General features: G+C 42.2%; 1 protein-coding gene across 26 annotated transcripts in view; it reads left to right on the top strand.

The window, feature by feature from the left end:
• Positions 1-16,807, top strand: part of Kcnma1 (potassium calcium-activated channel subfamily M alpha 1) — a 710,017-nt gene that overhangs the window by 568,342 nt on the left and 124,868 nt on the right. For 14 of the 26 annotated variants that reach the window (XM_052733605.1, XM_052733599.1, XM_052733595.1 and 11 more), the window contains one exon: positions 6,541-6,617. In XM_052733605.1, coding sequence (XP_052589565.1) covers positions 6,541-6,617 — 77 coding nt within the window. Of the gene's footprint in view, positions 1-6,540; positions 6,618-14,760; positions 14,935-16,807 lie in introns of all 26 variants that reach the window. The other 12 variants (XM_052733616.1, XM_052733594.1, XM_052733593.1 and 9 more) reach the window with 1 other exon arrangement.

Genomic DNA, 16,807 nt, shown 5'->3' with positions numbered 1-16,807 from the left:
CCAGAAAGCAAAAGTGACTTCAAGTCATCCTGATTCTTGCCTGTTCTGAAGGAGAGTCACGGGACTTCTGGTCCCTTGTCTGAGGTCATTTTCCTAACACTACCTGGGTAAATGTCCTTGTATATTACAGATTTTCTGCTGTAGGTGCCAAGTAGAACTTCAAACAGTGTGGATTAACTTTAGATGGAACATTAAAAGGCCCGTATTTGTGCTTTCAACTTTCTAAGCATTAGCTAAAATTGTCAGCTTCAATTGTTTTTTTTTGCTTTTTTGTTTTTTCGAGACAAGGTTTCTCTGTGTAGCTTTGGTGCCTGTCCTAGATCTCGCTCTGTAAACCAGGCTGGCCTCGAACTCACAGAGATCCTCCAGGCTCTGCCTCCCGAGTGCTGGGATTAAAGGCATGCGCCACCACTGCCTAGCTGTCAGCTTCAATTGTGAAGCCTCATTGGGCCTAGAATGAGGCAAGCACCAGGCTCAACATTTCATGAAATTTTTATTAATGTCATTATTCTTGTTTAAGTAACTTAGGGGGTCATAGGGTTTTGCCTATCAGTATAGACTGTTGTTATATTTGATTCTATTCCACCAACTTCGAAACTTTTGCTTTCAGAAACTACAACATAAGTAAGCCAGAAAGGTTACTCAGCTAAACAACTGTGTTAGGTATTTTAAGTGAATACTGACCATGAGGGTGTTCAGTGCTCTGTGGATGCCAATTGCCTTCTAATGGGTTTCCCCTCAGAGTCAGGCCTATGCTAGGTGTGCTTTAGTCTTTATACTAACCTCAAGAACCCCAGAAATAGAAGTCAGTCTTACGAAGTGCTCAGAACTCTGACTTTCTTGTCTTTAAAAGGCCAGCACCACCTTCTGAGAGCCTACTCTGCACCACCGCTGCTCTGGTGTTTGTGGGTTTCTGTGTGTTTATGACTCACCCAGCCACCTGTAGCCTTACAGTTCCTTTTTTGTCTAGGAGGGAACTAAAGCATGGCTTGGTTGACCAGCTTGGGCAAAGTCACAGGGCTGGTGAGAAATCACAGGGTGCATTTGCAGAATCTTGATATGCTAATATAGAACAATATATGATGAAGCCAGGCTTGTGATTTTTTTTTCTACCCACTCAACTCTAGCAAGTGGGACTTTAGACAGGTTTTTAGACTGCTAGCTTTAAAAGCTTCCAGGGAAAAGAACCCTGGGGGTTTTGAATTTTTGTTTTTTTAACTGCTTTCTCCAATAAGTTTACTTCTGCAAATTGGAGAATGATTGACATTGTTAAACCATGTGAGAGAGATACATCTCTATCTGGTTCATGTAGAAAAATATGCTGAGACAGGAGTTCATCAGGACTATCCTTAGATGGACGTTCAGGTGAGAAAGGAAAGTGGGGTGTCTGTGTGAACACCATAACCTGGGACTCTGGGGGAGTTCTGTCCTCCTCCAGATGTGAGGCATGGAAACTTCAAGCAGAACCTCAGCTGGAAGCATGGTAGGCTGTGAGCACAGCTGACCATATACATCATGCACACCTCCCAGACAGCAAATGCAACCTGAGCTCCCGTTTGTGTAATTCTATTTCCTCCTGCATTTCTCACTAATGAATGTCACAAATACCAGGCAGTTCAGGAAACAAATTACCACCTCAATTAAGGAATGTAATATGTCTCGTTCCCGAGCTTTATGGTATTCACAAATACATGCTGACACCATCGGCTTCAACTGCAGCCTGTAATTTTCCATGGCGTGTGATGTGTCAGAGAAACTGATGTCAGTTAGGGGAATTCAGATAGATGGAGAGTGCAGAAAACCACGGAAAGGACATTGGAAATTTGACTGAAACTAAACAAGGTTTGTAAAAAATGGAAAATAGATTATGGTGATCTTTTATTGGGTTTCCACCCATGGCTGTGGCTGTGAAAACACAAAGCAAAACAACACACAATAAGAAAAGTTAGTGGAGTCTGTGTCGTAGAATCTTTGAGGTGCCGGGCTTAAACAAAGAGCAGTGAACCTGTCTACTCCCATTAAGAGGTCACTCTGAGATAGGTACTTGGTCATATTATTATTTTTTTTTGCTGTCCTTAAATATTCCCCTTTTTAAATAACTCTGAAACATAGTCCAGTGGCTCTTTCAATTAGCAGATACATACTTTATTTGAATCATAATTAAAAGTAATAGATTAGTTGGCAACTTAAAAGAAGTTGCCTGCTTTCATATTAAAATCTCTACTTCTGGTTTCTTCTCAAAACATAGACTACCCCAAATTGAGAAGCATTCTAAAATTTATTCATTTACCATTCATCAAATAGCTGCACATTAATTAATGTTTGGGAGGCTACAGAGAGGCTATTTGCTGTCCTGAGGTTCATATTCTATAGATGAGAGAATTTCAGGTTCTTAAAAAATTAAAAAATAAAAGAAGGAAGGATTTCAACTGAGTGTCAGTGAAAACTGCTCTTCCAAGATGGTGGCATCTGAACAGAAATAAAAACAAAGGGAAGGAGTCTTTCATGCAAAGGTCAGATGGGGAAGGAAGATAATGGTGTGAAGTTCATTGCCTTTAGACAACATGAAGCAGCATGGCCAGAAGAGTACCAGAGGACAGAAGCGGGAAGAGAGCAGAGGAAAGACTGCATCTCGTTCTCTGGACACTTACAAGGAGAATGGCTTTGTTATGGAATGACACATATTGATGCTTTGAATACAGTTGAGATGTGATGAGAACTATATTCTCAGAGAACAATCTCCCTGCCTGTGATGGAGCAGGAGAGGAGGCAAGATATCCAGAGACTGTCCAATGGTGTAGGGAGATGCTGGCAGCTTGTGCTGGAGGTGTGTGGTTCCCATTTGGACCACTCTGGGGAGCCTGTAGTGTGCACCCATGAACTGCACAGAAGTGAGGGAGGAGGAAGAGTCAAGGCTGAGGCCTAGGCTTGAGGCAGTGGAGAGTGAAAGTGATAGTGATGATGATGTCTTGCTGTGATGCCTAGAGGAAGATGGCATGGTAGGAACTGATGAGTTTTATTTGGGCCATAGTGAATGGGAAGATTGGTCCTAAATATGCCGTGAAGTCATCATAAAGGCAGGTAGATCCAAGAGTCTGAAATTCTGGGGAAAAGAGAGCTAAAGATATAAATACGGGGCCACATCAGTAGGGGTTCCTGGCAGGGAACAAATGATTCACTTTAGTGGGACACAAGAGCAAAATTTTCTAAAGTGGGTCATATAAACTGGTGGACAGCAAGATGATTAAAATCAGTAAGAGATGGCAGAGCATCTCACAGGCAGCTGCAGGTAAGATCTGCTTTCAGCCTGCAACTTCAGGAACCAGGGGAAGAAGGTGGAAGCCTGGGGGAGGAGAGGGCATGGTGTAGGAGTGATGACTGCCTAGTGAGAGCTTTGCCCTCCAGTGGGAAAATGTGTCTGTTGCCATCCCACAACTCACCAGAGAACAAGCTCACCCTTTCCCACCTCTGGTTACCTTCTGACTCTTGCCTTTAGCCAGTCACGTAGAGCAACCAAGGACAAGGAGACCCTCAGGCCAACCTAGCAGGATGTAGAGGGGGTCTTTCTGTTGATATGTGAGCTGGGGAAGAAGGGGATGATATTTGCTTTGGAGTGAGAAGACAAGCATCAGGAGAATAGAGAAGACACCAGGAGTGGCCCTTGGAATCCATAGTCAGGGATTTCAACAGAGACCAGTGGGGCTTTGTTCCCAGGATCACTGAGTTTACAGGATCAAGTGCATAGTTGTAGCAAAGGGCATTGCCAAGAGAATGTGATGGGGACTTACCAGGGTGGGGTAGCTCCCAAAGAACTGTCACTTAGCAAAAATTAACTTGTTTAAAGAATCTGCCTCCTTCCTCTGGAGCAGATGTCTTCATGGGACCATGGACACCTTTAGCCCTTGGCTCATCTCCCTCACTAACCACATCTGTCTGACTGTAGCACCTGTTTGGCTAAGTGAAAGAAGCCAGGCATAGAGGGACAAACACTATCCAATCTCACTGATACGTGAAACCTTACAAAGTCAAGCCCATGGACACACAAGGTAGAATGGTGGTTACTAGAAGCAGGGACATCTGGGGGAATGAGGGTCAAGGGACATAAAATATTAATTTAAGCAAGAGAATAAATGCAAGAGATGATTGCAAAATGTCGTGACCACCGTTGGTTTAAAACAGGCTATTTTTGCATTTACTTATTTATTTGTGTTGAATAGCTGTGAGAACTTATTCACCTTGAAGGAAGGTGAGAGAACAGCTTTTCTCCTCCCAGCGCATGGGACCCAGGGAGCAAACTGAAGTTGTCAGGTTGGTTTGGCAGCAAGTGCTGTTACCTGCTGAGCCCTCTCCCTGGCCCATGGGTAGATGCTTTTAAAACAGTGTATTATATTCATGAAAATCTCTTTTAGCGTTTTTTTTTCTTTTAGGGTAGGTTTTAAATGTTCTCACTCCACATACAAAATAAACAAGAAGATGAAAGAATATGTGTTGGTCTGCCTGGTTTCGCCATTCTAACACACACACACATATTTCAAAACATCACATCGTGTATCACAAATACAGATAGTTTTGTCAGTTAAAAATAAAACATTTAATATAAAGAACCTGGCTTTAGTTCATTCGGCTCATTGCTCCATCGCTTTAGAGAAGCATATTTAAGGCTTCTGGCTCCTGGACTTGAATCTAGACTCTGCCACTTAGCAATGTGACCTTGAACAGGCCACTTAATCTCTCCCCAGCTCAGTTTCCTTATCTGTAATCAAGTTTCCTTCAAAGGGGTTGTTTGAAGATCAAATATATTAATGCTTTTTAAATGCTTAGAGCAGCACCAGGCCTATAGTTTGTTAGCTGTTATTACTGCTGCATTATAATTACCCATGAGAGCATCTAAAGGGAACTACAATGGCCAGAGGAAGTGGATGGGAACTTACTTGCCCCAAGTAAGTGGATACCTCTTCTTGTCTCTCTTGTTTCAAGGCAGACCTCTATCCATCAGTTTATTACCCACAGTGCTGTGCAGAGCAAACTGCTGCTCTTTTCTGTTTTTTTTTTTTTTTTTTTGCAAAGAGGATGACATCAGACATTTAAAGAAATGGTGAAGGACCCCTTGAATTGAAAGAGCATTGGACTTGATGTGGAAATGTAAATTCTGTGGAAACATAAAAGGACCTAGGAATTGTGTTTATTTCTTTAGCCTCCATCGAGAAATGGCCCTGTTTATTCCTGGCACTCAGTTTCATGTTGGGAGTGGTAAAGGCCTTAAACCCAGGATTTTGTTAGTTCCTGGATCCAGAGGGTTGGAAGGTTGTTCCAGTAAATTTTATTAGCTCCTCAGTACAGATGCTTCTCTACTTATGATGGAGTTACATCCCAATAAATCATCATAATTTGAAAAGAGCTTAAGCTAAAAATGCATGTAACCTACTGAACGTCACACCTTAGCCCAGACTGCCTAACGTGTTCATTTATTCAAGCATTTCACATTAACTTACAGTTGGGCAGAACCATCTAACACAAGACCTGTTTAATATATTTGCAGAAAGTTGAGTAGCTCCTGTCACTTAGTGTCTCCTGAGCTGAAAGTTCATAGCTGAGTGATTGTATGCCCATGCTTCTGCATCAGCTCAAGTTGGAAGGGCATAGCCCGCCCACCCAGGTCCCCATGTTATCCTCTGGATACTAATGTTAAGTACTTCTTAAATCACCTTAGTTCTTATCATGGAAAGTAGTGTTGGCACACACAGCCAGTTTATTTTGGAGTCCCAGATTGACACGTAAGGCAGATTAGAGGACTTTGTTGTTATTGTTGATTGCTCCTTCTTGGGGCTGATTCTATCCACCATTCCCCTCCTCATCCCATTCCAATGGTCAGCTGAGTCTTACTTAATAGAGAGAGTGAAACTTTTATTCATCATATGTGCTAGGGGCAGGACATAATGGGAATGAATTTGGCCAGTTTTGGGGTGAACTGGGCTTTGAATCCCAGGAGAGAGTTTGACAGGAACCACTGGACTCGTTTCTCTGGTCCCTCCATTCCAGTGACTCTCAGGCTTCTCTTCCTTTGGCTAATGAGGAAAGGTGCTTTCGAAGTGACACAGGTAATACTTAGGTTTGACTGAGAACCGCCATCCTTGTGGCCCTTTAATATATATTTCAGTAGACTGTGGGGATTTCAGAAGTGTTTTTAAAGTACACTCCAAAGACTCAGGGCTATCACCCATGTGTTCCAGTACTTAGTGCTGTTCTCAGAAATGACAGTCACAGGCCTAGTGTGTCACATCAGCAAGACCTTTCTCCCCGTTCCTTTGTAAATAAAAGTTTATACAAAGAAGCACCAACTCCAATCCCAGAACCCTCGGTTTGAAATGAATGGTCTTACAACAAACATTTCCGCCTGCAAACGTCTAAACTTTTCAAGAGATGAAAGGAAATCAGGGCTGGCATGTTTCGTTAATTTGGCACTACCTCGGGGGAAACGTGGTACTCATTTTCCTTGGGTGGATTATGAAATGTGTCAGTTTTTCCATTCTCTTTCTCCAGGGCATTTTTTTACTGCAAGGCCTGTCATGATGACGTCACAGATCCCAAAAGAATTAAAAAATGTGGCTGCAGGCGGCGTAAGTAGTGTTTCTTTTTCCCCTCCCCCCTTCTCCTTCCTCGTCCCCAAATTCCTTTCCCTTCTCCTTTTCCTATTAGAGGAACATTAAATACCAAGTGTTCTCGTGAATATATTTAGATATTTCACTCAGCCATTTAAAGAAACATGAAACAAATACTAGTCCTTGCTTAGAAGACAAGATGAAAAAATTACAGTCAGTGCCCAGGCAGGAGGCTAGTACCAACTGCCCACTTCTCTAGAAGTAGACATCTCTGGCCCACAGAGTTAAACATTATGGGTAAAATGGAGGATACCTACAGCTTTGGAGGAGGTAATGTTTTTTATATTGTGATTTCTAGTAGATGGGGGGGGGTGTCCCAAGTTAAAAGACTATATGTAGTCCTAGAAGGAAAGCAGGTCTCAAAACCCAGTCTCAAAATAAAAGGAAAGGAGATGCATTATCAGGTCTCAGTTTGAAAGATCTCCTTTGCGTCTGAATGAAGGATTCACCCTGGAAGACAGAATGGAAAAGGCAAGATGAGGAGAGAACTTCTCTGATTCACTCTCTCTGAAATTAGAATGTCTCTCATAGGACACCATAGACATTATGGCATACCCCTTTGAAAGTCCTTACAAATAAGGATTTGACTTCCAGGGTAATTTTCCATCTTTGTTCCAGGCAAGCAAACGGAAGTTTAACTCTATTCTGTTGTGAAAAGTGCAGTATTAATTACAATATCTTTCTTCCCTTCATTTCCATCACAGTAAGTTAAGCTAGTGAAATGTAGACTCTCCCATCGTGCAGAACACAATTGCTGCAAAAGGACTGCCTCTGCCAAGCTGCTCTTAAGTGTCACAAGGCCATGGGCTGTGTGGTTAATATGTGATAATAATCAGAATTGTCCAAATGTTGTTATTCCCAATTAAAAGGCCATAGCCTGGAGGGCAGGATGCAGATATGTATGGGAGGATTAGAATCAAATGAATAATTGAATATAAACCTTCTCATGAAGGTCAGGCACTGAAGGAATTGGAGAAGATAGGTTTGGCTATGAAGAAATTTTCAGGAGAAATGGCATTGTTAATAGTGTATTGAGCCGGTGCTAAGCCACTGGCCAGGTACTTCTTGGTGGTCAAAATTGGAAAGGACAGTTGACCCAGCCTGATGTTTATCCAAACCTGATAGTACAGCAATTGATAATTCACCGTGAAATGGTACAACAGCATGAGAACAGAGTTAATGACAGTCCCCCAGACTTCGCATATATTTCCTAACCCCCCTCCTGTTCCTACCCAGTTTCACCTTCCCAGTCCCTCCCCTTCCTTCTTCATTCCCTTTCATTTAGTAACCTTCAATGTCTTGTGTCCTCTATCAGAGAAGTATGGAGTATGGACATTCCATTTGTGGAGCTCCCATGCTGGTAGTACAGTTTAACTTTTGCGTTTCTTCCCATCTCTTCATAGCTCTCCATCCATCCAGGAAGCAAGTCCAATTCAGAAGTCTAGCCAAGGAGCAAGCTCTCAGACTCTACCATTTGCTCATTTTCTTTTTCTGTATCACAAACCTGGTCTAATGATTTACACTCTCCCTCCCAGCCTCTGAAAAGTTGCCAAGGGTAGTCTCCTAAGGGGCAAGTCATGTCTAGATTGATGTGTGTGAAGGAATTTTCTTTAATTTCTAATCATTGATATATCTTTGATTTATTTTGTTTCCTCTTTGCTGCCTTGGAATACGGCCCCTACTCTATTTTAACTGCACCCTGGTAGTGATCTATTGTGAGTAAAATGGGTTCCCAGCAGCCCAGAGTCTAGTCCTCCTGGTCTTTCTCTAGATGAGATACTTTTTTTTCCTGTACATTTTGAGTTTCATTTTCCTTTTGGTATTCGTGTTGCATGTAGCAGTTACGTCATGCCCCAACTCGCTCATGCCCCAGCATAGTCCTTGTAGAGTAGCCAGGAGCTGGAGAGAGCCCAGAGCCCACTCTCCGTGCATCCACCCATCCCCCAGCCTAAAGCAAGCTCTGGACATGGTCTTATTTTTCCATTCGAAAATAAGACCTTGACAACAGTGTGTTTCTCTTGAAGGCCTTACCTTGGGACTTTTAAGGGACACGGATTAGGCTGGAGTAATTACCATTCTAGCTTTAGATGCTTTGTCCATTGGGGGTCATGGCCATGCTTGCCTCTGATAAACTATACTTGTTTTCCCCTGCTATGGAGCTTGAATTCCTCTCTTGGAGGAAAAACATAGGCTACATATATATTCCTGAGTTGTGATATATATGATATGCACCAGTAGTTTATATGTAAAAATGTGTATTTTTATATATAATCATAGGGAGGAATGCATTGATGGTATTATATATATATATGCCTCTCTCTGTACAAGAAGGTACTTTCTGGAGATTTAATTGAGTACTCCTTTGGACTGTAAGTATCTGTCTTTCTGGAGACAAGTGGCAATTATTCCCTACAGTTTATAATGTTTCCTTGCTTTTAAGTACAACTTCTCCTTTAGTCAATGCCCAGTAGTTCCTTTGTGAATGTTAGGCATCCTGGAGGATCCATGTGCTTATTTTGAGGGAAAAAAATGTTGTTTAATTGAGGGAGAATGAATAAGGCATGTTGGAATCTAAACAAGTTAATATAAGTCTCTAGACCTCTCTAACTTACTCAAGGCATAGGATCCCCTTTATCTAACCAGATGTAGTTTTTAAAGCCAGTATTTCTATGTGTGACCTACAGCTATAGTGCTCTCATGGGCACTAGCCATCATCATTGGGTCTTGGCTTACAGGCATAAGACTCTAGGAAACAGAAAGGAGACCCAGTCTACAACTTATTGAGTCCATTGGCTTTGGAATGTGGAGATGTTTCAGCTCCTGGACCTCTCATATTCCTTTGCAAAAGAAGCAGCAAGTTGACCATTTGAGTTCTGGTAGTCTTCATTGTGTAGAAAGCTTCTGATGATCTGTGTAATGCCAAAACAAAATAATGATCTTCTTCGATGCAACACACAGTTCTGCCCAAATTGGCTCTGTGGAGTGTATGTGGGAGCAGCAGTTCTCCTTTCATACTTTAGTACTCTTTGAGAAGTCGAGGGCTACACAATGCCAATCAACAAACACTCCCTGTGGCAAATTCTCCCGCCTTTCCCAGCTCCAGAGTGATTGGCAGGAGCCAGATCACCTAGCTGAGTGTGTGCTCCAGGTTGCTTCCTTTAATCTCTGCCTTCCCCTCTGTCCTGATCACGGAAATCCATGTGTAAGACCTTGTTTCTTCTCCAGAAGGTAACGGGAGGAACTGTGTTAAGTGAAGACATCATTTCTTCTTTATAGGATGTGAAAGAACCTCTGATTCCTAGCATTACATCTAATAATATACCTCAGACAAAAACCTCAGTGGGTTTTTCTTCTGTAGAAGGTTTGCTTATAATTTCAGTTGCTACTGAGTCTTTGAAGAATAGCTGTAATTCATTTTAAGAAACAATGCTTCCCTTCCTTCGACTGATTTGAAAAATGAGGCTATGATCTGAGAAGTGTGCCTTAATTTAATGGCATTTTTTTTCTTTCACACTAGTCTCCTCTTACATTTGCTCCTTTGAAAACCTAAATTATTTTCCCTTCAGCAGCTGGAAACCTCCACCTGGGCCTCTTGGGCAAGGCTGCTTTCCCTCTCCCTTCCAATCCACCCCTGAAATTAAGATTCTGCAATTGCAACCTGGCTGGCCATTTGGTTGCTGATGCCGGAGGCAGATGGTACTGCAGCAGACAGAATGGGCTACAACCCTTCCTTCCATTCCAGACTTGGCTCAGAAGGGCCAACCAGCAGAGGACCTGAGGCCTGGCACCTGATCATATTAAGTGTGTCCCAAGGAAAGAGAAGTGAGCATGCTACATCTGCAGCAGGTTTAATTTCTCACCATCACGACCTTTGAAAAGAGAGGAAAAGTTGTGCAAGTGTGTGTCTGAGAAAGCTTTCCATTTTAAACACTCAAGAGTAAACAGATAGCTTTGATGATGTCCATTAGGGAAGTACCTCTATTTTGTCTCTATAAATACTGCTAGGAAGTCATAATGGAAATATTGGATGAATATCCATTTTATTGTGGTGAAGAAAAACACATAAAAGCTTTCTTCTGAAGCGATGGAACTATTCAAATGCAGATTTTTTTTTAGAGGAAGGTGAGACCCAAAATCAGATTCTTGGCGCTGACACAACCCCTTCAAATCTTTGGTACTGGTCCAAGAGCAAGAAGATTTTGTGGGCCAAAAAGAAAATGAAGTCCCAGGGGTCTTATATTTCTTTCCCAGAGTTAAGTTGGCCTATGGGGGCAATTCATAGAGCATAAAGTTGTTCCAAGAGCCCTAAGACAAAGTGACAAGTAGCTGCAGAATTTGTACCTGCAGAGACACACTCTTGTCTGGTCCCTCCAGGACCAGCAGCAAAGCTGTGTGGAGACCCTATTGCCTGGTGCAGAATGCAATGCACTTGCAAGTTACCACTGTTGATTGCCCCCAGGATGCTCTCTTAGAACCTTTTATCTATTTGTCCTTACTGCCCCTAATCATCCACAGATTGGAGGCAGCCATTGAATTGAAGTGGCACCACATACCTTTCAATTCATAGAGACTGCAAGGCCCTCTTCTCCTTTGAGGAGAAATGAACCAGCAAGTTCTGCTTCACGTCATTGACAAGCTGCTCTCCTAGAGCTGTCCACTAGATGTCCTCATAGACCTACTCTGCTTTGCCTTCTTCAAAACTTTTTTTTCTGGTGACTGGGAAGAGCCATGGATGGCTACTAAGAAAGGAACTTGACACACTCCAATGGAGAGGAGACATGTTTTTATGACCAGGAGTAGATGAGAAACTTGTATTTTAAATAGATACTGGAATATTCCAAGTAGGTACGTGAAACTCAACCTTGGGGGTTTTAAGTACCTCTGATACAACAAAAGAATCCTTTAACCCAAATCGACTATAGAAAAGTTATTAAGAAGGTTTTGAGAATCTGTAATCCACTGAAACCGTAGTGAAGGGTTAGGAAGCCATAGAGTTGAGGAAAGTGATAGGGAAGTAATGCCCGAGTTAGAAAACCTGTAATATGGTGTCTACATACCTTTATTTTCGAACCCAAGAATAGAATGCCCATATTTTCTGGAACACCTACCACATGGGAGGCAAATCTTCAGGTCTTCATTGCTGCCCTTGATCATGAATAATAACGGACCAGAAGGAATCTCATAACTGTACATATGTCCCTCAGCCTGATGGATCACTCCATCAGATGGAAGGTCAGAATCACCTTCCCTTCTTGGAAAGGGGACCTGGAAGTACACAGGTGACGGCACACCTGGCTGGGATGGTGGGGGAGGAGCCTCACCCTTAACTGAGCATATTTCACTCTAGACATTGTGGTTCATGAAGGTTTGGCAAGATGTGGGGCTCAGTCATTTGTAATTGTTTGTGTCTTGTCTCTGAGCCTCATGTTGATCATTCTTGGTGTGTGTGTGTGTGTGTGCGTGCACGCGTGCGCGCACATGCTTTTTGTCCTTTGAGATTTCTCTTTTGCATTTGGTGTGAGTGTAAAATGACTGGGAAGGAGTGACGAGTAATAGCATGCTTTCTGTTTTATGCATATGATGCTTTGGAATGTGACTGCTTATAATTAACAGTTAATCTTCTTATAGCAAATAGGTTTCTGCTGCTTCAGTTACCAGTTGCAGCCTGTTACTGCATGCTAACAATACAAAATTGTACAACAATTGCATGGTCTCCAGAACAGCCAACTGTGACAGTTGCAAACAGTCCCTGAGAGTCACTGTTTTGATGTTATTCTCCCTCCTGAAGCCTTTGGAAGTAGGAGGTCTCCACTGTCTGTTGTGATAGGGTGACCTCTGTGGGAAATAAAAAAAAGATTCAAAAGTTACCTATTCCCATCACATATATATATATATATATATATATATATGTACATATGTATGTATATGAACTTTCTTCCCCATAAATGTGTCACATTCTATTACCATGCCTGAACCTGAAATGGCAGTATGAAAATGAAAACCAGGGACTGTTGCTAATGAGAAACATAGCATTTCTGAGTTTGACGGGATTCTCTGCTACAGTATTTGATTTAAAAAAAAAAAAAAGAAAAGAATGTTTCAAAATAATTTATCTACAGTGAAACAACAAACAACAAAAAGGAAAAAAGAAATCATCGTTTTCCTCTTTGCAAGTAACAAGTCATTAATGTCCAGCTAAGCATTACGATAGACAAACCAAGAGAGTGGTTTTCCAAGTTGTATACCAGATCTGGATATGGCTCGGCTAAATTTATTTTCATGTCCTCCATTGAAGACTCTTTTCCCCCTTTCTTGACTCCAGCCACTGCTGTTGATCAGGGTGGCCTGGACACTGGCAGCATGCCTTGTGACTTCCTCTGACTCAAATGCTATAGCAGATTCTTATTTTTTATTTGTTGGTAAAAGCTAAGCTCCAAAGAATGACAGACTGAGAGTTGAACACTGCTAGGGTTGCATGTTAACCCAAACAACGGCCTTAGTTAGGATGCCGAAGGACCATGCCACTGGGAATGTGAGCCTCTTCACAGGAATGGAGATGCTGCTGGAGGTCTCTCATTCATCTTCCCCGGTGCCTGCTCTTCACAGTCATACTGTTCCCCTTGCTTGACAAGCCCACTGTATGGCAAGTCACAAAGGTCTTAGAACAGGGCTTGACCCATCTGAGAGATTTAAACCCATTCCTGGTGACTGTAACATTCAAAGAGGGCAAAACCACAAACTATATTTTAAAGTAGGATGGCAAGCATCCTCTCCAAAGGAAAATAAAGAGGGATAATGTGACTTCCCATGTAGAAGGGGTGGGTGTGGAGATAACACCTCCCTGGTCAAGTTCAGTGTTTGATGCTTGGAAGATATGAGCTCTTCTACCCTGTGAGAAGAGCATGATAAGTGATGAACATGTTTGCCTGTTGTAGCATTAAAATGTGGTACAAAAGGCTTCTCTTGTACTGAAATATAAATTGGCCAGAAGGGTAAAAGGGAAAAGCATTGGAAACGATGGGGACGTTAACACGCTTTGCACGTCTGTATTACAGGTGACTCCTGGGTCAATACCAAACCTTCACACTGTGCTAGCCTTAAAGGAACCATTGAGTGTCCCTGAAAATGCCAGTAAGATAGTTCATAGGGCAAATATTTTCTGTTTTGTTGTTTTTCATATATTTTGGCCAATATTTTCTACATAAGGAAAAAAAATATGATTAAGCCACCTAATTGCCTTCTGGTTTTCTGGTGGGCAGGGAGATAAAGGCAGCACTCACAACAGATACACACCCATGAGTGGCTAAAAGCATTCCAGAGACCAACATCTCATATTGCTTCGGGTGTTTTTTTTTTTTTTTTAATTTGTGAACTTCCTTTAATGTCAACTATGCAGCGTTAGCCTTGAGTAGCGGCATTTCTTATATGGACAGATTTGGATATTTGTTCTGTCAAGAGTAAATTTAAATTCCTGTAGCTATCATGTAAACTCACTCCTGGGAAGTTCAGCAAAAGCATCCTCAGATCTGATATTAACACGTAATCGTTTCACATTTAATTTGATGGAAGCTTGTCCCTGGCTCTGCTTAATGCCCAGAAATGAATGGAAATGAGAAAGCCTACACAGTAGATATGGTTGCATCCTGCAAAAGCCATTTATTGTACCAAATAAGCAATTCATTTAACTGATTGGCTGTGTGTCTCTTTTGCCCTCCTGCATTAATTGTGCCAGGGGGAGGATGGTGGTTACATTTTTGCTGTCTGTAATTTGCTCTCTTTTTTTTTTTTTTTTCCATCCAAGAACCGGGATGTGTTCAGCCATGCCTTCTTTCTGTGGTCACCGCTCTCCATCGAGGGGACAAAAATAATATGCAACAACCTTAGGGGATGATAAAGGCAATTTATATTTTCACTGCTTTTTTTTTTTGATGTACAACCAAACTGTCACCAACAATCACTGCATTTTTTTCTGGGTCAAGACTGTTAACGTGAACTAAGACCTGTGTTCAATCCTCCAGTGCCCGTCCAGCCGCCTTGCTGTATGTGACCTTGCCATTAACTGCCGCTCTTCCTCTCCTCCCATCCAACCACATGGTTATAGCCAAGATGTCCATCTACAAGAGAATGAGACGAGCATGTTGTTTTGATTGCGGACGTTCTGAGCGTGACTGCTCATGCATGTCAGGCCGTGTGCGTGGTAACGTGGACACCCTTGAGAGAGCCTTCCCGCTTTCTTCTGTCTCTGTTAATGATTGCTCCGCCAGTTTCCGTGCCTGTAAGTTTAACCTCAACACACGCAGTTCCCTGTCTGTGCTCGTCTGTGGTATCAGCCCTGTCTTGTGTTGTGGCCTGTGGTCCCGTGAGTCCACTGAGCTATAATGTTGCCTTCCTAATGTGGTCTTGTATGTGATGACATGTTGCCTGTGTCTCTGTGTACATGATGAGGAGGCTTTCCCTTCTGACCTTTTTTGTGCTTCTTGTGATAGTGAACAAGACTGGCATGTGACAGCCTGCTGATAGCCTTCCTCTCTCTTGTCTAAATAAGTGAAAATGGAAAGAAAAGTGGCAGGAGAGCAAGCACTATTTTAATAGAGGATAAGTAAAAATGTGAATCTTCAGGTTTTAGAGGTGACTATTAAATGGGGATGGATCAAAAAGATGGAGGAAAAGGAATAGGTGGAAAAAGCTTGCTAGCATTTCAAAATACAAAAATACAGCATTATATATATATAAATGTATATATATATATATGAACACACACACAACTTTGTCCTGTGTATTTCTTACCAGAGTCTCATTCCTCAGTACCAGAAGTTATCCTCAACTCTTAAAGAGAATATTTATTTTTTGAATCTGCCCCCCTCCATGCAGTTTTCAGTGCTTCTTTTCAAACAGGTGGCTCGTTCAGAGGAGGCTCCTGAGACACTCGTTAATGCCTTATATTTTCCCAACAATTTAGTCCCACTTAATCAAGGTATTGTGTAGCAGGCATGAATCTAAATAAGAAATATTTAAATCTTGAATCTCCAGGATTTCCTTCACTTTATAGTTCAGACCTTTGTCACTACCAAGCTCTTCCCTATGAAAGAAGCTGTAGCCACCACACAGGTGACAGACAGCTGCTGAGTCTGATGAATCAAATTCCCAAGATCACCCTCATCCCTGTTTTCATTTGGCTGGCACAGTTGGCAGGTGATGTTACAGAATGTGTTGGTTTGAGATGCTTGGGATGTACATCCTTGTCCACTGGCAGAAGAGCTTGAATTCTGCATGAGGACTTGGTTGCTCTTGAAACAGGACCATGACCTTGAATTGCTATTTGTGGTAGTATAGGAAGTGGGAGATGATGATCCTCTCTGGGCTTCATCCATTTCTCTTGCAAGAACCCAGCACAGTTCTTGGCTCTGCATTGGCATCCTATCCACCAACTCTTCTCCTAGAGAATCAAGAGTAGTAGAACTTTTCTTTTCCTTGTGGTTGTTCACACCCACCACACAAGGAAGAAGAGGAACATTTCGGTTTTGAGCATTTGTTCCCATGACAAATGTACATGGCCGAGTCATCATTGCCTATGTTGAAGACAGTCCCAACCCAGTGCACTTGTGGATATCTAGCGAGAGAGAGCCCCAAAACCACTGTATAGAGAGAGTACTAAGCCATGCCAGGTGCTGACATTCAAAGCTGCGGTTCATGTTTGAAGTCTGTAAGCTGTGTGTTGAGCTATATATTGAAGGCATTCTGAAACCTAATCTGAGACCAGTGAGCCATCCCCTCTGATTCACCATCCACTGCTCCTTGAGAAGTGCTGAGGGACAAGACTGACTTAAAAGTGATACTTGATGGGGTTGTATTGAGAGGCATTATAGACTGTGCCAAGCACATTGGTCTAAATTGTTAGAAACGACTTTTGTCTTGCTATGTTTTGCTTTGCTTTTAATTTGTTCTTACTGATGCTCAGTACAAGTCCCTTTGTTTTGCCTGCAAGAATTTGCTCTCACTCATATGCTATGTTGTCTAGGTAACCCAGGTCATAACTACACAAAGAATTTGTCCGTGGTGTGCAGCAAGGCATCAGATTCAAAGATGAGCTGGTTAGGAAGACAATGGGGTGAGCAATGGTGGTACCATTGGGCCAGATCCCTTGGATT

The sequence above is a fragment of the Peromyscus californicus genome, unplaced genomic scaffold, assembly GCF_007827085.1.
Source record: "Peromyscus californicus insignis strain IS unplaced genomic scaffold, ASM782708v3 Scaffold_12__1_contigs__length_115047231, whole genome shotgun sequence".
In the NCBI taxonomy this organism is placed as follows: domain Eukaryota; kingdom Metazoa; phylum Chordata; class Mammalia; order Rodentia; family Cricetidae; genus Peromyscus; species Peromyscus californicus.
Note: the sequence above shows the minus strand (reverse complement) of the source record. Positions and strands in the feature narration are given on the sequence as shown.